Source organism: Cariama cristata, unplaced genomic scaffold, assembly GCF_000690535.1.
Source record: "Cariama cristata isolate BGI_N322 unplaced genomic scaffold, ASM69053v1 scaffold33249, whole genome shotgun sequence".
NCBI classification, from domain to species: domain Eukaryota; kingdom Metazoa; phylum Chordata; class Aves; order Cariamiformes; family Cariamidae; genus Cariama; species Cariama cristata.
This window is the reverse complement of record NW_009634755.1, coordinates 45,565-69,481: the sequence shown is the minus strand read 5'-3', so window position 1 is coordinate 69,481 and position 23,917 is coordinate 45,565. Positions and strand designations below refer to the sequence as shown.

Below are 23,917 nucleotides of genomic sequence, written 5' to 3'. Positions count from 1 at the left end.
CCAGTTCTTGGCTTTGGATCCTGGTTTGGGGAAGAGAAAAGTTAGGCTGCTAAAATTAAGGGGCATGAGAATTTGGGGTCTGGCCTTGATTATAATAAATATTTGTACCCTTCCCCCCGTATTTTATCACTTCTTTTTTCACCACAGCTAGTTTCACTGACTCTCCCTTCTTTCTCACTCTACTGCCTTTATAATCATTCACTGAAGGATTTTCTTTTTTATTCGTTATGTGTAAAGCACATTTCTTATTCCCCATGGCTGCTTTGAACAGTGCTGATGAATTTTTACTTTCCTTAAGTCCTCTCTCCTTGTCTGCAAACACTGGTTTTGCTGCTAAGATTCCTCCACAGATTTCCTTTCCTAAATCAGATGCAGAGAAGGAGGGTTTGAAACAAACACTCCTCTGTGATAAGACATGACCCAGAATTTTTTTTCCCCTTTTCCCACAGAAATTATGCTGTCCTACACCACATTTATACTGTGTCCAATTTTCAATTACATCTTCCTTAAATACTTACCCCAAATCTGAATAGCAACATTTTTGTCGGATGGGAATTGAATGTCAATTTTTGACAGTAATGCCTAAAACCTTCAGGGGCTCCCTATCTTTCTTCCAAATCTTAATAAATCCACAGGAGAGTATCAAGCAGGGCACAGAGGAAATGTCTTATCAGGTCTGGAGCCTCTGGGAACATCCCATCAAATCCAGCTGTACAGTCCTCACAAGTGACCAGAGTTAATTTATCTATCGACAGCTCTGAGCCCTTTGAGAAATCATTTTATGGCCTCTGTTTCATTGCCTCTGAATACATCTCCAGTCCAGTGGACACTATTAATGATAACTTCAACAGAGAGGTCCTCATTCAGCAAAACTCTTAAGCCCAAATGTAATTTTCAGCGTGAGGATACTGCCATTGAAATCCATTGCAAAAGCTACGTCCCTGCCTGCTGTACTAGGCTGGGACTGGCCAAGCTCTTATCCTTCATCTGTCCTAGCAGGCATGTGGTCTAAACCCCAGGATCCTGAGGCAGACCCCAGTATCAGTGTGTATTCTGTTATCTTCTCAGAACAGCAGAAAGAGAGGAACAGCACAAGCGCAGATGAAGGGAAGCCCATCACTTCAGTCTCACTTGGGCCCTACTTCAATTGCGTGGCTGCTCCTTCCTGCTAAGGATGAAACAGTTTGATTATAAAGACCTTTTTCCCCATGCCTTCTTTCCCAGTTGCAACACGAATATATGCTGTAAAATAGCTAAGTGTACATATGTCAAATTCTATGAAGATCAGTAAGTTGAAGTTTTACACTCATTTTTAAGCTGAAACCTTGCTTGCCTTATGTGCCATCGTGAAGCTGTGAGGCTGAACCTGTGAATATGATGGGCAGGATTTGATCCTGTCACATGAAGAAAGCTATGAACAGCTGCAACTGCTTTTAAAGCGCTCACAACCACAGCTCTCCTGCTTCTGGTTCATTCAGAGACCCCTTCCTCATTCCATCTCCTTCAAGTACACCGCCTTGTTGTTTCTTTTCTCCTGGAAACTAAAGAGTGAATGAAAATCTCGCTATTTGAGATGGCATTAAAAAGAAAAAAAATAATGGCAAATAAAGACATTTTAATTGCATGGGATTTCTGAATAAGGTTTCAAAGTGGGGGAAAAAAAAAATAGCTGTGTGCCTGGTACACAGAGAGCCCTTTCTCTTCCCCTTTGTGGCAGAGGAATCAATGGAATTCATATAAAAGAAGGAGGGGGGTGGGAAGAGAGATAGGAGATGCCTTGCTCGGTACCAGCAGGTCACAAGTTTCATGAGGCTTGAGCAGGGCTGGCAAGGAAGTCGCTGACTGTATCTCCATGTGTACCTTTTTGTTCCTCGCCTTGGATTTGCTGGTCAGTGGCATGCTGCTTTGCCTGGCTCTCCATAGAGCTTGTAGCCTACAGGAATTTGGACAGAGTGGTACAGACATCGCCGACAGAGACTCTGATCACTGACTATCCCTTTAAATGCAGTCTCATGACTTAGTCTTTACTCCACTACCTATTAAAGAAGGAGACAAGACGTACATAGACAGCTTCCATTCAGACACCCAGAAGGACACAGAAAGGCAAGACAATTTAACAGAGCTAACTGTGAGTAAAAACGAGGCATTAGAGGTGCTCTCTAGAGCAAAGGGCATGGAGAAAGATTTGTAGGAAATCCTGAAGTGAAAGAAGGTGCGGTATTTTTTAAAATATCCTTGCATACAATGTTCAAAAGGCAAAACTCTGTAAAGAAAGCTGTTCTCTCATTTTAGCATTATTCCTTTTAATATGAATCTGTGTGTCGCTTAATATAACGTTGACCATTGCTTGATTTCCCATAAAAATCCAAAGCAGTGATTTTTGTGCTGCAAGCACTGGAGCCTTTTGCAAATACAACCTTTTTTTCGCTGGGATAAATTTCATAGAAGGAATATCTGGGGGTGAAATTTGAAGCCAGCCTTTTGCAAACTTGGATCTAAAGCCCAGCCTGGAGCCTCCAGTCCGATACTTGCACCTCACGAGGGGTGGCTTTCCTTCTGGGAGTGCTGGATGTGACCCCCTTTCTGCTGGGGACAGAAAGGAGCTGTGGGTGCTCAGCAGCACAGAAACCGCATTAAGGTGTCCCGTCAGGCGTGCAGGTAGCTGACTTTTTAACCAAGGGACTCTGTGTCTCCACGCACTGCAATGGCCAACCATCCTCTCTGGGTACAGCATTCTGGAGAACTCAGTTCTTGTTAGTCAACAGAGTCATCAGTATGTCCCTACATCTGTTGTTTTTTATGACAATAGCTATTGAGTAGCCCTGGGCAAGTATTTTAGCAGTGATCGTTAATATTGCAAGCGATATCTTAACACTGACGGAAAGAAAATGTTCCTCTATCAGCTCAGCCTATTGCCTTTCTAAATATATCTCTTTATTATTAATTGCAGGTATGATTATCTGGTGGAGAGTGTTCCTAGCACGCCTACATGTTGCCCCTTTTCTTCTCTGTGTTCATCCTGTCTGCTTGCTGCTTAATCAAAGGAAACTGCATCTCCTACGATGAGCTGAAAGAGCTGAAGACTGAATTTGCTGTCAATCTCTACCGGCATGTACATGAAGCAGAGAACAGAACCAATCTGGTAGTCTCTCCAGCAAGTGTGGCTGTTTCTTTGGAGCTGCTGCAGTTTGGAGCTCAAGGAAATACCTTTAAGGAGCTGCAGGATGCCCTAGGATACAACATTCATGGTAAAGTACTGCTTAAAAAAATACTTCCTGTCTTACATTTTGCAGTAAAATCACAGCTTTACTAAGGAGACAGCAATTGCACATATACTAAACTTCCGTCTTCTGTCTCACTGCAAGATGTAGCTTAGGAGTGTTTTCTCCATCTTTGATAGCCAGGTATCATCTGGACAAAGGAAACTCAAGGGAGTAATCGATACACGTGTTATTATTCCTCTTTTTTCTTGATCAGTGCTTATTCTTTTACTGCATCAAAATACAACTACATCTAGAAAAGCTACTTCCATGGACAGCAGACTTGCTCCTGGTTTCCCAGAGGTTTATGGGGTCCGTTGTGTCCTGGCCTCTCCTGTGCCCTCTGTGAGGAGGTGCCAGGCAAAGGAGAGTTTTCTCTCCTACCCCATTAACAAATTTTATGAAACCTATAGAAATTGAATTATCTTTAAGAGTTTTCACCTTTTTCTAATGTTATTACAACTGACCAAAAAGATGAAAAGTTATTAGAAGACGACTGGCAGAGAGATATATACATTGACAGATGAATGGTGCAATTGCATCTTTCCCTGAAATCAGGCTAAAATAAAATCTCACTGGGAATTTGGAAGGGATATAGAAAAGGCAGATGTCTTAAAATCTAACATTAAGTCAGCTGAATTTAAGGATGCTGGTTTTATTTTAGCTCTGGATTATCCTACCATCTCACATCACATGTCAAAAACTATTTTACATTATGGGCACAATGTTTATGAAAAGCAGAACACTGCCTCATCTTCAAAATTTGCAGCTTACATACAAGACACATGAATAGAGATGACACTGATAAAATTTACTTTCAGCCTATGAAGACTAAAGAGAAAACCTAGAGCATTTTCACCGTCCTTTGCCGTAACCCACCTTCCTCACCATTACCATTCTGTGTAGCACTGATAGTCAAAGCCAGCACAGCAGTAAGGGCTAACTCTGACTGATCAATACAGGTACCGCTGCGTGTACTGACACAAGGGTAGTGCATCGGCAGCCGATACAATGAAGTTTTCCCTATAAGACTCCTGTTTCTGTAAATTCAGTAGGGTAATTTTAAACAACATGAATTCATACAAGGATTATACTTTGCTTGACGCTTCTGGTCATTAGGGGCTCGTTATTAAGAAAGAACCGTAAGACTAATATTGCATAGTGAAATTTAGGCACAGATCTCCACACAGAATGTAATGAAGAGAAGTGCAGAGGCTGTTGATGACCTGCTAACTCTTTTGTGCTGCCTTACTTCTTCTCACGTGGCACATCATATCAAGCAGACATTTTTTCTCCATTTTAGTTGTCTGTGGCACAAGCCACATCACCTTTATCTTTCAGTAATATTAATGCATGAATGTGAAAATAGAGTAGGACAGGATCTGTTGCCATCGGTTATAACAGCGCATTTCCAGTGACGGAGAGGGAAACCACTTCCTCAAATGGTTTAAATCAAATAAATTGATCAAATACTTAGATCAAATTTCCTATCATCAGAAGAGTAAAACCAAATCACATATGTATGTATATCTGATAAAATTCCTTTCCTCCATTAGTTGTTTGCATTAATATTTCTGTTGGTCTGTCCTAATAATGAAGGATGCGGTTAAAACCTTAGCAGGCTGAAAACAATGAAAACATTGATGGTTCATTCACTATTCATGGAGAATCCGCTCTTACATGCACTTGTAATCTTCTTTTAATGTTTGGAAGATTTGTTCCCCTTTATTCTAGTACTAAGAAAAACAACATATAAAAGGATGCCTCCCTAGACAGCACAGACAAAATGACATGCTTCAAAATGCTTTCTCCTTGCTGTTTTATTTTAGCAATGGTAGCATATTTTAAAGCAATTTTGTACTGTTTTCCGAGTAAGAATTCAGGACTCTGGTTAGCTAAGCACTTTGATATGACTGAAGTTACAAGCTCAGGATACCACACCTCACGTTAACATCTGCTTCCAATTTACCATCTTTGATTTCTCACGTCCTCCAGAGAGCTTGCCGAATGCTCCCGCGCTAACGCAAAACACACGAGAAAAGCACTTTACACCTCAGACCGTGTGAGTTTTCTCGACATCTGTTCAAGGAGTTCAATATTTTATCCCTTAAAGAGTAATATATCTAAATGTTAATACCAAACTTCCCATAGGCGATTAGTCTTCCTGCAGGTTATTAAAGGAGCACTGTTAGGTCAGAAAACACCCACTGGGCTCTTGGGTGGTAGAAATCAGTAGATGCGAAACTCTTGTTTCACCCCATCAAGAGTCTGAACCAATGCAGTAAAAGTCTCCTGACGAGATCAGGGACCTGGCTGGCAGCTGGAGGCTCACGGTGATCCCGCTCTTGACTTGACGCTCAACTGGGACAGGTCGGTCCCAGTGGGATGGATCCTTCCCTGGTTAGCCACCCCAAACCATCCATGTCCCAGGTGGCAGCCCAGCCTGACTTCCCTCCAGTGCTGCCTACACCCATAGGCGTCTGGAGAAACTGTGTGATGCCTTCGTTTGCCTAAGGTCTCCTTGGAGTCAAAACCAAGATTTCCAGGCAGGTCCATAACGGCAAGCCCAGCCATGCCCATGGGGAGCTGGATACCTGAGGGCTGCCCAGGGCACCCCGGGGTTTCAGGCCAAGGAGGAGGAGCACTTGAGCCAAGTACAGCACCCTGGGGAAATGAGGGGTACGATACAGACCCCTCTTGGAGACGATGGATGGCAATTTGTTGCATAGGTTTCACACAGAAAATGGGACACCTGGTGCCTCTTCCCCTGGGGAAAGCAGAGAGGTCCTGATGGTCCCACAGAGCCGAGAGGCACTGATGTTTTGATGAAGAAGAGCAAGCTCCAGACATTTCCCAGTCCTCAGGGGAAGCTTACTTATGGGAAGGGGGACCTGCTGGAAGCATCTTAAAGGCAAGTAACAATCTCAACAAGACTTTTATCAGCTGGATGTAGGCAAGTCTCCAAATCACAACAAGGTATATGGGGAAGAGGCTGAACCATTAACAGTTTGAGGAGATTTGACATAGAGCCCATCAACATTGTTCAGACTGGGTGCAAGTCCCAGGCCTCAGGAGGTCACCTCGGCATGAACCATCCCGTCACAAACCATTACAGTGAGCAAAATAATGACAGCCAGAAATGGCTGCTAAATCACCCTTCAGGGGAACCTACTAGAAACTGTGATTTTAAAAACACAAGATCTTCTAAGTTTGCAGGAGTCATGTTCCTGTCGGGCCCACACCTCAACCCTGTATCCATCACAGAAGCCACCACCAGCCTGATCCAGTTGGAGATGTCCTTGCTCATTGCAGGGGAGTTAGACCAGATGACCTTTAAAGGTCCCTTCAAGCCAAACCATTCTATGATTCCATCATTCTACAATTCTATGACTCTATGAACTACCATGAGCTCCCCAGGAACAGGAGACTGGGGCACTATTCAACTATTTTCATTAGTAGACAACAAGCTAGAGAATACATTACTGACTTTTTGAATGACACTGAGCTCATAGTTTCTACAAGCATTCTGGAAGTTCAGAATAAGATTTGAAAGGAACTTGGCAAATCAGATAAATGTGTGAAGTGAATAGGACACAATTCAATAAGGACAAGTGCAAAATTCTACATTTAGAAGGAATAATCAGCCATTCAAATCGGGGAACAGTGAGCCAAAGAATAGTTTTTTTGGAAAGGATACAAGGGCTCTTAGGAATTGAAAAAAAGAATATTGAATGGGAAATATAATTGTCCTTCAAAAAAAGCAGACACTGTTGTGGGTTGTATACAGAGAAGAGTCACTTGTAACATACGTGAAGCAACCTATCAGCTCTACTGAGCGTTGCCAGGGCTCTTCCGCAATACTGGGCCCGTTTGGGGCACCATCCTTCAAGGAATAAAACAACACGAGGGCCAAGGGTAGCAGAGACAGACCTGGGGCAGTCAGGGAGATGCCTTTCCTGGGGTGGGTGGCATCAATAATGGCAGGAGAAGGAGATAGTGGTACTGCGGCATCGGCAGCTTGGCGTTAGGTCTCACTAATGGGAATCTAGAATGTTTCCAAAAGAAAATAATGTTCCTTATGAACTGTAAGAGCTGTGTTTACATAGAGGTGTAAGCCTGATGTGAAATCGGCAGCTTGACATATCTGCACTAGAGTGATTGTTACAGCAACATGAAGAGTACTTTCCTGTGCTCAGTGCATCACTGTCCTTGACAGCAGTGCTTGACAGTAATATCCCATAAAGTCAAGGGTGCTTCAGTTGTTGTGCTTCAGCTTTCAGAGGACACCGGTGTCAGCACTGGAGTTAAGAGCTGCTGAGCCCTGGTGCTACCTCTGGCGAGTCCTAAGCCTCAACATGATAATTGCAGTTTCTCCCTCTCTCTTGCCTGGCAGAACAAAGCGTGCAGGATTTCTTGCACGCGATGTACGAAGGAGCGACCGATTCCAGCCAAGGCACGGAGGTTCAGCTGACATGTTCCTTCTTCGTGGATGTCGGCGTGCAGCTCTCGCCTGTCTTCGCTGCACGTGCTGTGCGCTGGGCAAACAGCAGCCTGCAGCAAACCAACTTCACTGACCCCAACAGAACCGCAGCCCAAATACAGGAATGGATCACCAGGAACCTTGGAGGTAACGTTACAGCCTGTGAGAATGATTGCACATGAATAAAATCTGAAATAAGAGTAACGACAGAACCTGAATTTAACCAAATATAAAGTTTTTTTGCCACGTCCCATGTCGTCCAAACCAAGGCTGAGAGTTGGGAAATCTAATTCTTGTGCTGATGCTCATTTCTAATGTGAGGAAAGAGCTGGAATAGGTCTGAATCTGTGAGAATAAGGTTGTAGTATCAAGCTGGTAACCGCTTGGCCTTGTTTCTCTAATTTTTAAAATGGCAATCCTTTGCAGTGTTTTCAGTTTTAATGAGGAGCAGCCAAATTCCTCAGGGACTGAGTTTGCTGCATTGAATGCTTTCATGCTGCTGTGGGGAACACGCAGGGCCGTAAGCTCAGCAGTCAGACACTAAGTTTAAAAAGACAAAATGGGAAATAAACTTACTTTCCACACAAGCAAGAAAAGTAATGAAATTAAATTCTGTGTTAATGAAAAATTAATTGAAAAAGTAAGTCCTTAGAAGCAGCAGACCAAATCAATCCCCAATTTGCCCCATTGACTTAAGTTACATGAATGTTAGTTTGGCTATCAACATGTAAAGTGATGTTAAACACAGACACTAAAGCTGCTATCGAAAAAAAACTTCTATCCTTCTCAAATGAACTGTAATAAGTGATCCAGCTTCATGACAGAAAAGTATTGGTCTAGAAGCAGGAACTAAAATGGGAGTTCATACTGTGGTACTCATATGAGCATTGATGAATTAAAAGTGGATCACGCTTTCAAAAATCTTTGAGATACCCAAAGCCAGATCAGTTGAACTGACAGTTAAATAAGAGAGGGAGAATTAGGATATGAACTTCAGTTGACTTAGTTAATTCATAAAGCAATCTGTAATCAAGAATCCATTTCATGAGGGATTTCTGGCGCTAAAGATGAACCACTGCAAGATTCTTGTAGGCACATTTAAGCTAGAAGACCAGTTAGGGCCAAGGCATGGTGCTGAGCACGGGGCTGCTGTCATCCACGCTGTCCAGCGAGTAGCACAGTCCTGGCACAACTCTGGCCCTTGGCATTGACTAATTTGAGCTTGGTTCAAGGGGGAGCATGGACCAACAGGCAACCCCAATGAGGTCCATGTGCAGATGGGGAGGGGAAGTTAGGGTTTAGCAGTGCCTTGTGAGTTGTACCTCTTGCCCTTAGGGGTGGAGAGCAGTCCCGATTTTATTTACTCACACAGGCCTGGCCTTTAGGTCTGGGCAAGTAGGACGGCGTGTGTTCCCCTCCCCACCTCTTTTCCGTGCAGATGGGGACATGCGTGGCATGCTGTTGGAGAGCCCTGGGTCACCGCCTAGCCAGGTCACCCTGGTGAGCATCATGTACTTCAAAAGCACGTGGCAAAAGAAGTTTTCCTTTATGGATACCCAGATGTTGCCTTTTACCACGGCGGAGGGCTCAACCCTGAAAGTGCCCACAATGCATCACACAGCCGAAGTTAACTACGGTAACTAATCCAGATTTGCTCTATTGTACAACATGAAACAGTTTTATTTTTTTTATTTTCCACAGCTATCGCATTAAGATGTGTTATTTTCCCAGCTTGAAGAAGTCTCAAAAGAAATCCCATCAAAGAAAGAGATCACCTAGGTGACTGAATTAACTCTGTATAATTCCAGGCAACCACGAAACAGATCCTGGGTTCAAAATGGTTCCTAAAATATCTACAGACCACCACCTCCCAGCACTGCATAAGAAACTTGTCAGCTATAGCAAACAACCAAAAGGCACCAAGAAAAAGTGCCAGGAGAAGAGAACAAGAGAGACTGGAGGTACCTTGGTATACGAAGTCCTTTGCAATAGCAGGGAGCTTGTTAAATAAAGCTGCCTAGGAAGCACATCTGATCCCAGGACAGAGGGGCAGTTTAGACTAAAACAAGACCAGTTTGATTTGTGGGGTGGGTAAGAAATTTCCAGGCCCTTTGCCTGATCACTGTTTGTCCCTTGAGCGTGTGAGCCCAAGAGAGAGGATCGTATCACCAGGAGCACCAGCACTGCACACCCATCCCTCCTGTCTCTGGTCACGGCCTTTATCCAAGGCTTTAGGGCAAAACTGCAAATCCTCAGGGCCAAGTTCTGCACAAAGGGAAGATAAATTTTTATGGCCTATATACCCAATCGGTGGATGCTCTCAGCATGGGCTTAAAACAGTATAAATACAGATGAAACATTTATTTGTATACTATACGAATATACTGTACGTGCCTTTCAGAGGCCTGGAGTATGTGGGTTACTGACGGAAGGACACATGCTGTAGGCTTAATTTTCTACTACTAGGAATTCTTCCATTTAGCTCTACAATCTCTTTCAAAATATAAAAGGCTCCTTTCTCTTCTACCCTAAATTTCAGAACTGCACTTGGGTAAAAACCTTCCTAAATCCAAGCCTAAACTTTTTCAAGACCAATTTATATCTCTTAGCATCATGCCAGCTTTATCCTTAAAGTTAAATAGTTTCTCTTCAGCTTTGATATTTACTCCCAAATGTATTTGCCAGTCACCAAGCTGCCTCTCAATTTCCTGGTAGCTAAGCTGAAGATGCCAGGCTCTTCTAATCTATTAAAAAAGCAGATACTCCAATTCTCTACTAGTCCTTCTCTGCACTTTTCCAATTTAAATTAATCTTTCTTGAAAATAAGTGACCGGGAATGTACACAATACTTTTAATGAGGTCATATCCATGCTCAATAAAATGCTCTTAGTATTTCCATGGTTTGCTAAAAATACTTTGCATAGCACACCACAGAATCTGCTCAGGGTGGTTACTCAAGGTTGGCCCCACCTGGGCCTTTTCTCTTTCTCCATTTTTTTCCAGTTGATAAGTCCTAGGTATATCAAGGGGAGAGAAATCTCCACAGGTAGATACTTTTTTTGTGTTTTTGAACCATGCTTTGATTTCCAACACTCCAGTCATCACGGTAATCTCACTGTGTGTCTTTGATGAAAGTCTTGAGTGTTGGTAAGACTTTGGAAAGTCGCTGGTAACCTCTTTTCAATCTGGGAGCTCCACTTTTAACTTGTTTTGTTGCAGTTTCCCCTTCAAGTGGTTGCTTGCTGCCTTTCATTTCTTGCTTTAATTGCCACCAGTTCTACCTGTAAATTGTGTCATAGTGAAACTATTTGATGTTTTACTTAAAACTAGATGGCTGGATGTATACCTTTTTATCAAATTAGTTATCAATCAAAAAAGCTTATAGATTTTTTTTGCTAGGGTCTACCTGATGTTGCAATTTATCTTTCTTTCTATTTCCCTCTGTGACTTGACTATTCTTTTCTCCAAAGTATGTTCTAAAACTTCTCAAAGACCTAAATTTTCCCAGATCACTTTCTTTTTCTTTGTAACCATACTCCTGTTTTCCAGTCATGGGACACAACTGAATCTACAGATCTATTAAAAATCTTTGCTGGCACATTTGCAATTTCACATCCAAGTTCTTTCCGTATTCTGGGGTGGTGATCATCCAGGCCCCAGATCGTTATTTGTCTCTCTCAAATTTAAACTTTATTTCTGTCTCTGGTGTTGTACTACCTCCTGTTCTTTCCTCATTTCCTTTAGGAACCTCACCATTATCCTTTGCTATATCATCAGATTATTGCTTTCCCATTAGTTCCAGCAAATAAATGGGATGAATCTAAAAAACCCCTAAATCTACAGCGTTCAGCAGCACCATTCTTCCTTCTTTTTTCTCTTGTTTATATGGCTAGAACATTTTCCTTTTCTGTGCAACAGTCACATCAGGCAGGCAATTGGTCACTCATCATTTCTATGCCTATTTATCTCTGAACCATAATTCACCTGGCTAAGGAATCAATTTTCCACTTGTTGCAAGCTTATCCTTACTGTCATGTCCTTCTTTGTGGTGTTTCTTCTTCTGGGACATCCATGTTGTGTCCACCACACTTCTTCCTCCTACTAGGACTGCCAGCTCCTGAGTGCCTTCACAATTCTGACTTGGAGCACTCCCATTCTCTTTGCATCCAAAGCTTTTGTAAATTAATTGACTTTACTCAGGAGCGCAGTTTCCCTTTCCAAAACCCTACACCTTGTGATCCTTGTTGTTGAGTAACATAAACTACTACATCAACTCGTGATCTTTCAGCCCCCTGATTTTGTATCACCAGCTCACTGTGGGGCCTTTGCTACTTGTGAAATGTGGAAGAGCATTACCTTTTGTTGCTTCATGAGTTATTCAGTTAAACAAACAGGTTTCTTGGGACTAACACACAGCTATTAGCTCAGGAACAGACCTTTTCTCCAAACTTTGTCTTTTAGTAGAGTGAGATAAAGAAATGAGTGGTCTAAAATGACTGAGGGCAGGGGACTGCCAGCGCTTATACAAGTGGAGATCTTGGGTAAAGACTAGTGATCAGAAATTCAGCAGGTGAGCTGCAGACTGACCATATATTTGGTCCTGAGCCCTTGCAAAGCAAACTTGATGTGAAATTGTTAGTTGTCCTTGTCTGACTATTCGCCTAAACACAAGAACTCCATCCTATCATCCTTAAGTAGGTAGATGGAGCATTAAATATTTGCACAGAAAAAGGAAGTTAACTAAAATACTGAAATTACCTTTTCATCCTGTCTGAAATGTGTGAGCTCTCTGCAGCTGGAGAGACTTCTGAGGAAAGTTGAAATGAGAGGGATTGCTTCAAATTTGCCGATTGTCAGATTTGATAGGGCCAATTCAGTCTTTGTCACTAGAAATGCTAGAGAAATTTCTAACAAGTCAGTTTGAAATTAATAGAAAGGACAGGTTTACTATAGCAAAACACAGGCATGAGATAACTTCCCTTCATTATCAAATTGTAGCAGCTGTCTACCATCGGGATAAAAACACAGAGCAAGAAAGATTAGCTGTGGCCTGTTATCGATCTCAGCATTTACAGCATTGTTTATCATTTTAACATGGCCACACAGAACAAATCAGCCTGGGGACAATTAACACTGCTCCAAGAAAATGTCAACATTACTATTTACACATTACAAACACTACAGCTATTTTACATATTCATTTTTCCAAGCAATTTGTTAACTATATTTGAATACTAATTAAGCATATATATAATTCTTATGGGATGCTCAAAAGCAGTTCAAGTTAGGAACGCTAAATGTTCTGATTCAATAATCTCAAGTCTTTGATTTTCTTTCTAATTAACAAATAAGATCTGTATAACCTTTTTACATAACTTGCTGACTTCAAAATATCAGCATGCCCACAGACTAAACCACTCATGTCCAGTGCACCACAAACGTAAATCTTCCCTGCTTGCCCGTTACAAACCAGAAGGTCTTTTCTTGGCAAAGTGATCCATGTGCTGGGAGGTGGTTTTAATGGTGCAGTTCCCCCTCCATGTTGCATGGCAGGAGAGTTAATCTAAGAACCTAAAATTTAATTGAGCAGAATAATCATAGAATCACAGAATGGTTTGGTTGGAAGGGACCTTAAAGCTCATCTCGTTCCAACCCCCTGCCATGGGCAGGGACACCTTCCACCAGACCAGGTTGCTCAAAGCCCCATCCAATCTGACCTTGAACACTTGCAAGGATGGGGCATCCACAACTTCTCTGGGCAACCAGTGCCAGTGCCTCACCACCCTCACTGGGAAGAATTTCTTCCTAATATTTCATCTAAATCTTCCCTTTCCCAGTTTAAAGCCATTGCTCCTTGTCCTGTCACTCCATGCCCTTGTAAAAAGTCCCTCCTCAGCTTTCCTGCAGGCCCCTTTGGGTACTGGAAGGCTGCTCTGAGGTCTCCCCAGAGCCTTCTCTTCTCCAGACTGAACAACCCCAATTCTCTCAGCCTGTCTTCATAGGAGAGGTGCTCCAGCCCTTGGATCATCTTCATGGCCCTCAACATTTAATGAATCTTATCTAACCCAGATATGCAAAAACAAATGTACACTAAACATTTGAGGCATCCTATAGCTACTTATTTATTGGCAAATATTAAAGTATTATGAACATGAGCTACCTATATTCTGTTATTTACAATCACTGACTCAAAAAGCGTGAGTATTGACCCTTGGAGATCCAGCTCCTACAGCTGTGTAAAGGGGGACTGGGTTAAATATTTTGGATGGCCTGCAGCAATGGCAATGGTAAGTCATTTGCTTGCAACCTGTGTTTAACTCCTGGCCTGGTAACTATTGCTGTTTCTGAAGTGCTATTTATTGGATTAACAGATGAAAAAAATAAGAAAGTAAAATTGTGATAATTGAATCTGTTCTACTGTATAACAGAGTCCATTAGAAACGCCTGGACTAATTGTTCACTGAAATATGGAATTAAAATGGTACTTTTAAATGGCTGTTACAAATTATTGCATAACTAATTACAAATTCAGAAGCCCACCAGCTGTACTTTTGAGACTATTTTTTATAACCTTCATCCAATTTTGATATGTTTTAGGCCTAGATTTTAAAAAATCAGAAATTTGGTGCTTAAATAAGCAGAAGTCTAACTATTGTTTAATATAGCTATTTGTTGCTTGAAATAGGTTAAAACTGATTTTTAAACCTAGTAAAAATGGAAACATGAGGCAAAGTAGGTTTCAGTTAATTCAACAGGGCAGACCTCATTTTGGTTTTGGAATTTCTTTCAGTAGTGAATTTTTAGTGAAAGGTATTAGATGGAAATCACAGAGAAAATGGTAAGCTTAATCAAAGAACAAGCATTGCAGGAACAGTCACCATAAAGTTACTGTCATTGCCTTGGTAATGTTTTTTAAACTCTGAGCAAGGAGGACAGCTACTATATGAGAAAGTAATAAAATAGCCACATTCTGTTGAGAGAGTACTTCAGGTACTATTACATTCATTGGCATTTTTCTGCCAAGATATATAGATATATTTTTATTTATTTATTTGTTTATTTTGATACAATCAGCTCTGTTCAGATGAGCTACTGTTGCAAGTTAAGAGCAACCTGAGCTGGCTGCAAAAGTCCATGCATTAGAGACAACCCCTTATATCCCATCACTGGGGTTCTGAACCCTCTGATGACCCAAGCTCGGGTTGTGGGTTTGGGGTTTTTTTTCCCACTTGAATGATGAAATAAGATCTATATTTGCCCACGTACAGGCCAGTTCCAGACTGCAGCTCTAGAGGGTTTCAGCATGGTGGAGTTACCCTACCTGGGGGAGAAACTCAGCATGTTCCTTGTGCTTCCCAGCCACAAAAGAACACCTTTGTCCCAGATTGAGTCTCACCTTTCTGCCAAAACCATAATTCTCTGGGTCAACAGCTTAAAGAGAACCAAAATGGACATTTTTCTACCTAGGTAAGCAATGTTAGCACTCCAAGATGGCTTCACTACTTCAGTTGTCAGAATTCTGAGTGATAGCGCTGACACAAGCAATGTGCGAGGAAAAATCAAATGAGATGCTTTCAGTTTTGTTATTCATCACATGATCAGAAAAGCTCTAACCTTTTCTTAAGCCATGAAGAGGTGAGCTGGGAATGCCAAAACTTTCTGGTATGCTCTGTACTGTTTTAAAAACCAAGTATTTCAGTTAATCCTACAGCTTTTACTTAAAATTTGTTTGAGGTATAACAATCCTTTGAGAATCTAAAAGACAGAAATGTTCCTGGCCCTTTCCCACAGTCTATTTTTCTCTTCACTTAAGGAAGAATAAATATATAGCCTTAAAAAAAAAAAAAAAAGCAATAGCTTATTTTTACAACTTGTTAGCGTACTACAAAAGTACTCTACAAAGAACTTGGGGGCCCCCCACCAGTCATATCCATCTTTCTGTGCACAAAGCAAGTTTCAGACATCCGTTTTCCACATTAGTCATTCACCGTTGCTAGCAAACGCACATATCCTGGAGGTATTTTCTATCATCTATTCAAATTAAATTGCATAGCAGGAGGAATCAGGTGCAGGAGGGCCTTTTGTGGCTGTACCTATTGTATGGATCAACATGAAAAAGCTTCATTACACATCTCTTACAATGCATTCCTCACGTTAATGAAGGGATGAAGAACAATTTGTGCATTAATATTCTTCTTCTCCAAGCGAATCTTTGGCAAATGTTTCAAAGGGCCCTTTGCTACAGCCAAAAAGATTGTTAAAAAGAGGACACTTGGGGAAATGCAGAGTTGATTTGTCAAGAAGACTGAGAGGTGGTCTGATTGCAATAGATGGAGGCGAGGGATTCCTTCTGTTAACGTCTTCAGGTGAAGATGAGTTGCTTTTCTGCAAAGTACAATTAATCAGATGGAACACATTGGCTTATACAGAAATAGATGAAATGCAAAGGCTTGAAATAAATTGCATGTTCCACCTTTTAGCTCTATGAAACTACAAATCCTGCATTTAAATAAAATCTATCATATTAATTTCAGGTTCAGCATTCAAAGCCTTTTTGACCTAAAGACAGTTTTTTCTGCCTTGGGAATTAGAGACGCATTTGATCCCATCACTGCTAATTTTAAAGGCATTTCAGGTAAGAGGCTTGACTGAATGAAAAATGATCACTGACTCAATGGCTGTAGACTCTTACATTTGAATGACTCAGTAGACCTGGGTATTCTGAATTGATTGTACTTCTTCCTCCATAAAACTCTCAAACACAATTCACACTCAACTGTTCTACATTATTGTCGGCAATTGTATTTTGAGCTGTTGTTTTGTAGGAAAGAGGAATCTGTCAGGGTTGGTCTTGCTTTTTTTTTGCCTTTTTTTTCTCCTTCTTTCTTTAAGATTAAAACTGTCGAGACAGTGTAGGCCTGGAAAATGGTTATTTATTCAGAAATTCAGGATGCTTTAGTACAACTTACATTCTTATTTGTGTTTTAAATAGTCGTTTAATAGTTAGGGTTGCTGCTCCAACAAGTCCGTCTTCCAACTCCGGACATCACAAATAATATTGGCATGTGCCCATGCTCTGTTGTCTTGCTAATCCAGTGACCAGTGGACTAAAGCATACTTTCCCTTTGCTAAAATACTAGCGTTACGATTGTAAACTGTCTTGGTTTTGGAAGTCTGAAATTATTCCACCCCTTGGAAATTTTTTATCCCTAATTAACTTTAAATAGAAAAAGAATCCAAATTATCTATTTTCTTTTTTGTTTGGCTTCTTCCAGCAACGCAAGTTATTTCAACTTAGTCATTTCTGCTCATAGCAAAGACTCAAGAGCGGTAGCTGCCCAGAGAGATGCAATTCTTGTGCATTTGAGTGAATAAATGAAATTCTTCCAATTCAGACAAACCTACTTTTACAGAAAAGTTGCTTTCCTAAGATGAACCTCAGAAAGCACGTTACTTATGGGGGTTTTTATGCTGCTTTTAAAATAGAACATAGCATTGTTCTATCGCAGTATACATCTCAAACTGCAAAGAGATGCACATGAAAATAATTTGCGACTGCCCACAAAGTAGTCATACTATCTCAGCTACACGCTGAGCTAAAAACTCCATGATATTAAACCAGCTTAGACGTTCAGGCTGTCTACATGCAACCATATTAGGCATAGGTATGAAAAATCAGGAGTCGCATCAAAACTAGAACTGAGAATCTTCTAATGTGGAAGCCAGATGCAGAAAAAGCAACAGAAAGACAGGTTCATACTGTGCCGTCTTTCTGAACACGATGCGCTGAAGGAAGTAATGAAAGAAATTTCTGACAGAAGAAAAGCTAGTAATGTGACATGTATTGTATTCACCACTGGTTCACAGGTAGTAAGGTGGAGAGCATGTACTCCATGTTATTGCAGTAGATTCCTTGAAAGATAAACATTGCCTAAAATGACAGACCATCTAAGCACAAAGTATTTTGTAAACAGTGCTATCTTAAGAATATTTTAGAAATATTCATTTTTTAAAAATGGAATAGAGCAAAGGCCAGATATACACCCCTGTTTGTCCAGCAGCATCAGGTAATGATGCAGTTACTGCTGCTCCAGCTAAATGCCAAGGGACTGGAATCCTTTGGCCTAGGCAACCTGTACAGCAGGTCAGTTTTAGTCATTGAATTAGCTGCCCAGCTGAAATACCTAACAGCTATATGAACCTAAGATTCTGCAGGAAAAAAGGTAAAAGCATTCTGAATTTTTTTTAAAAAAATTTGCAATGAAATTCAGAAAATAACTATTAATATTCATTTCTGGTTTCTTTGCAGAGCAAGATGGTCTTTATATTTCAGAAGCTCTTCACAAAGCAGAGATTGAAATCACAGAAGATGGTACGAAGGCATCAGGAGCTACAGGTAAATCAAATATATAGACTTCACTTCTCACTTCTGGAGCTTATCACTACAGAATCAACTACTAGTCTTTTATTTAAAAAAAAAAAAGCACAATAGCATTTAAATGTATGCCTAACCTAAATTTAAACTTTCATATTTAACACACTTCCATTTTACCTTTGTAATTGTTCATAAGAACTCTTTTTAATTTTTGATCTCAGACTAACATGTAAAGGGTCAAGTGAAAACCAGCTTGACCAGCCCAGGGAAAATCCAGTTTCAGAAAATAAACCACTTATTTGCTCAGATCATAAAAGCAAAGAATGAAAAAATGTTACTAACATTTTATCTATAGCTCTTGAACTGTTAACAGGGTTTGTTTTTCGAAGATGATCTCTTTGATAGGATTGAAGGTAATGATGGGAAAGTTTTGTCTTCATGAAGATGAAGATAGGCTTGTTTCTTACATACTTCGAAGCGTAACCTTTGTGTGCAGTAGTTCCTGCTAACAGATCATTTTCACATGAGCAGCTGGGGCTAGCTGAGTGGGGAGATTCAGAGTAAAACACTCAGCTATGGACTACAGAGTCAATAAATGATCTTCGTAAGTTGAATGACATCTCAGTAGAAATCCTCCACCAAAATTTACATAAAACAGGGGACCTAAAATTACTGAACTGCGCAATCCCCATTTTTCTTTTTCTTTAGGCCATAAAGGTCTTATCAAAGAAGGCCCGTGCTTTTTTGTTTCCCTTTAGGAAGTCTCAGATGCCCTGGAGATGCTACAAGTCAGCATGAAAGGCAACAGCAGCCCTAGACCCCTGCATGGATGACATAGGCATTACTGCCACTTGCTTGCTTCTCTTGAGAGGCTGAACTCTCGTCCTCAAGCTGTTCAAACATCAGCACAGTAGAAGGGTGATCGTTAACCACATCTTGCCTTTCTGCTTCCCTGGGCTGTGCCAACTGTAAACATGCTCCATGTGCACATGTGCACATTGCAAATGCTGGTGGTCCTTGACTGCAGATCAGGGCAAGATCTGGTTCTCTCCCATTTCTCCTCCTTGCTTTCAGGAAGAAATCCAAGAAGGATGTAGGGAGAGAACCACAATGCATCTCACTGCGGTGCCCATGGTGTTGGGCTGCTCTGTGAGGTGCAGCTCTCCTCGCTGCAGACATCCCACGGTCACAACACCAAAAGGAACCTGAGCACGCCTGATTCGGTGTGGTATTCCTCTAGTAACAACTTTGAATAAGACATATGCTGTACATATGTGGGTGTGCAGTGAAAATTTGACATAACTAACCTTTCTGCAGAGCTGCAAAGTTTTAAAATTTTATGACAATTTTCATCTCTCGTTAATATTTTTAGTAATTTTTCTGGCAATTCCCATACAAAATAAAAGCTTTTAAGTGGCTTCAATTACATACCAAAGAGTAAGGGTAACAGCAATCAGACATCAGACCTTTTATCCCATTAAAACCAATTCCAAAACTTCCCTTAACTCCAGTCAGACCAAGCCAAGAAGCCGATTTTAAAAGGTATAATTATGTTTATTGTTTACTTTAAAAGCTCTGGATCTAGTCACACAGTGGCTTGAAAGCTAAAGTAGGCACTTATTTTCGGAGCACTGAAATAGTGTCACTCAAACTAGTTTTACCGAGTCTTACTTGAATTTTCAGTTGAATTCCATTGTTTTAACTGCTCATCAAAAAATAATCCAAATCTGGATTTTTTAGTAGTTGTTTTTTTGACAAAGTATTTTTAATACTATATAGCTACAAGGAAGAATTTATTTAAACAAGATGTATTATAATATTAGCTGAGCCATCATCACTCTTAAGGACTCTTCATTTAATCTAATAATAAACCCACAACCAGAGAGAGGAGAGTCATAAATTGAGATCGAGGATACTTAGGTTTTCTTGAGAGCTCTGACAGAGAAATTCCACGATGACACAGATACTTCTCTGCTGTTTGTCTCCTATTTAGAAAAGGGACTACATTTGTGCCTTGCTTATCTTTTTTACCAGAACTGCATAGCTAGGAATTGGCTAACTGGTTAGGCAATAGCATGGTATGACTTCAGCAGAGTTAGGGCTGTGATAACAACAAAAATTACACTACCTTTGAAACCCAAAGCCAGACAGACTCACTTCAGCAATGAAGTACACACGAATCACCTGCATGTAGTCTCACAACACTTGATTTGTTCATTCACCCAGACCGATTTCACTGTTGGACTAAATCGTTTTATTCTTAAAGCAGAGGAGCGACTCAAAACTCAAGGTACTAAACATCAGAGCTTGAGGGCACTGTACAGAAGATGGAAAGAAAATGGACATATTTTACTAATGTTTTCTTTGTTGCATTACAGCAATGGTATTACTAAAAAGATCTCGAACGCCTATTTTCAAAGCAGACAGACCTTTCATGTTTTTCCTGAGACAAGCTAATACAGGTATGCATGCTCTGCATTTCAGGACCAGGATCCTTCAACAGTAGCACCAAAATCAAGAACAAGTTCTTTGTAAATAGAGCGCTATTCTTCAGTCCAGGAAATTTCAACCACCACGGAAACAGTGGGTCTAGGGGTTTTTAAAGCATGAAGAATAGAGTTTAATTTCTTTAAAAAAGAATGCACGATAGTCATACCAGATTAGCCTCTTCTATGAATATGCAGTATGTGCTCAAAAATATCACTACCATAATTATAGGCACTGGAAAGATCTTCTAGATCTTAAATGCCCCAGGATTAGGGACCAACCTCCATAGGGCAATTCAAATTACAAGTGGGCTGGATCAGCTGGATTAATATCTTAAGATAAAATAGAAAACTTTCCCTATAAACGGAACTTACTCATGCCTACAGAGATGGCACAGAGCAGACTTCTGCCTGTAGGCACCAGGACTCCAGGGCTTGAAACTCCCTGTATTTATGCCTACCCCAGCAGTTTCTAGGGGGATAGCTCAGAAACTCTGAAAAACAATCTTTTGCGCAGCTATAGCTCAGAATATGCGGAAGCAAGTTTCTCTTCCATTGTATCTTGGAAATCAACATCTTTGAGGTGACAGTTTTACACATCTTGACCCTTCACTACTTAGTATCCTCACAAGACATGCAGGTTATCAAAACCCATGGATATTCACTGCACGTAATCAGGTAACCTAGCTCTGCAAAAAGCCTAACTTGTACTTTCCCTTTTGCAAGGAACTGCCAAAAAATGCATTTCTTTCGCAACTGATAACTCTTTTTCTTGTGAATGCACTCCCCCAGCCCCCAAAACAAAAAACCAAACAAAATTGCAGAGCATGTCTGAGAGTGAAGCACCACAGTGCTCCTCTGGCCTCACTATGAAATCGTATGTCTCATTTCAGATGTCCAATCACAGAAGTTACTCCAGAATCTCTGCCAAAGGAAAACACCACAGAGCTCATTGGCAATAATAACGAATTGCATTATGCAACATTTAAGCAGGTGTTTGCTCCTCCGAAGCATCAGGCCATCTCCAATGACTCTTACCATACTTAGCAATGCAGTAAATTTGCACCTTACGCCTTTCCCTAAAAATCCTTCAAACCACCAAGTTTCTTTCATAACTGAGGTCACATCCATTTAGATTTCCAGGGAACATATAGCCCTTTATAGGGTTCAATAAAACACTGGGGCTTGGCAAGAAGACCGAAGAGAATCACTTTCCTTATCTGCTTCCAAGCAACATACCCTGTTCTTTTTAGTGGGTGAATACCCGCGTACGTAACATTCTGCTTTAAAACCCTGTATCTTATGTTCTGACCAAAACGCAAACACGTCTTTTTAAAGAGCAAAGCACTACACTCTGGAAGGGGTTTTGTTTTAAATATGCTTTGGCAATCATTACCATTCAATGAATAAAAGCATTTTTACTTGGCAAATGCAGAATTAAAAAAAAAAAAAAAAGGCACTAAAAGCTGATTTACGAAACCTGAGCAACAGACTCTTCAAAATTAAGAACAAACCAATTTTGGTGAATCAAATTGCTCAGTTTACAGTATATCTATATATAAATAGGAAGGAAATCAGATTGTAAACCAGGATTTTTATATGAAGCGTAACAAAATATATACCTTCCAATCAACTCAAAATCAGAAATACATTTCTGTAACTTAAGCTTTTTAATGCAGAAAGTGAAAACTGAAAACATTCAGTCATTTTGTTTGTTCAGACTTAGTGACTGAAGTTGTTCAGCTATGAAAAGGGGAAAGGGTAAACAAGATCTGCTTTTAATAAAATGTATTAACCTAACTAGAGGTACTTAGAATTTACTATCCCCATAAAGTTCATATTGAATCTTTATGTAGACCAAAAGTCTTCATTGTACCAGCCTTCAGGTAATAGCAGAAATATATTTTCCAAAACTTAAAATAGCATAGCTCTGCCTCAAATAATTGAAAAACTTTGGGTTTTTTTTAATCTGAATTTCAGTTTTGAACACATTCCCTTTGAACGGCAGGCAAGGTAACAGCAATACAAACAACTGAACTGTGGTTTAGTTAAATTCGAAGAATCTGAGGCAGTGATTTAATTCAAGGAGTTGTAACAATCTCTTCTGTAACTACAATATCAACACAAAGGAATGAATTTAGGCTCTGTTTTGCTCAGTTCAAAAGTGATTCTTTAGCCAACGGTTTGGGTAAGTTTCAGGTTTTGGCAAACTTCTGGTTTGGGCTACCAACTATTTGGAAAGGCTTTTTTTGTTTTTAACACAGAAATGTTCAAATTATTCTAAGGCAAGTGTGCAATTGCAGTCGATTTTTCCATACAAGCAATGAATGATCACAAATCTGCTAGTTCTGTGCTTAATTTATGTATTTAAACTGTACTACACTTTGAAAATGCAGTGCCAAACTGAAATAACGTTAATGTTTTCATTTACAGGTTCAGTACTCTTTATAGGAAGAGTTACAAATCCTTCATAATAAACACTAGACAAATTCACTGTCTTCTGTTCCTCCTATGGCAAGCTTTCTTTCAATGAAATTAAAGGCTACATTATAAGTATTTATTAAATCACTGTTTTAAACAATATCACTTTTGCAAGAATAAGACTGAACAAGCCCTCCACTACCTTACTACTTTGTACACTCCGTTGGAAACTTACAGCTGTCTAGGAATCATTAGCACCACAACTACAGCACAGATAGTAAGCATATAAACATTTGAGGAAAAACCAAACAGATTTTGTCACCTAAATGTTTAAGAATATGGGTCAACAGCTTCTGCTTAACTTCTTCAGGGCTAAAGTCAGGTTGACTGCTGCTGAGTACATCATCTGAAAGAAAGCACCCCACAAGAAAGTTTTGTGATGTATGTTGTTTTTCCACAAGCACAACCTTATTTCCCTGTCCTGCCGTCAAAAACTTAAGAACAAAATTGAAATTCAGTCTGGTCCCAGGCTTAGATATAATCCAGCTGAGATAGTAAGATAACAAGCAAACAGCAAAATGCTGTGAAAAGGAAATCCAGTTGAAAGGCTGTTTCAAAACTGACAGAACAGGTAGGAAGCAGAAATACCTACTCAATCGGTGACCGAACAATTATTAATGCCAAAAAACATAGCAGTACTACATTTACTGCCTTTTATTTTACTTTTTTTTTATGTGAACACAACACAGAATGGATATTCCTGACGAACATTGAATGAGGCTAAAAGCATCTAGAAAAATGCTTTTTCTTCAGCATACTGACAAAAGTTGGGATATAGTGAGGGTTTTAGTACAAGATTCAGCAACTCACGGCACAAGCATCAGAAACCCAGGTC

General features: G+C 40.3%; 1 protein-coding gene across 1 annotated transcript; it reads left to right on the top strand.

The window, feature by feature from the left end:
• Positions 1 to 2,989: 2,989 nt before the first annotated feature.
• SERPINE3 (serpin peptidase inhibitor, clade E (nexin, plasminogen activator inhibitor type 1), member 3) lies at positions 2,990 to 23,075 on the top strand. The gene is made up of 8 exons (XM_009707253.1): positions 2,990 to 3,248; positions 7,654 to 7,887; positions 9,179 to 9,376; positions 15,009 to 15,207; positions 16,275 to 16,375; positions 18,050 to 18,136; positions 20,494 to 20,577; positions 23,035 to 23,075. The coding sequence occupies exons 1-8, from the start codon at positions 2,990 to 2,992 to the stop codon at positions 23,073 to 23,075; spliced, it is 1,203 nt and encodes a 400-aa protein (XP_009705555.1).
• Positions 23,076 to 23,917: the final 842 nt, after the last annotated feature.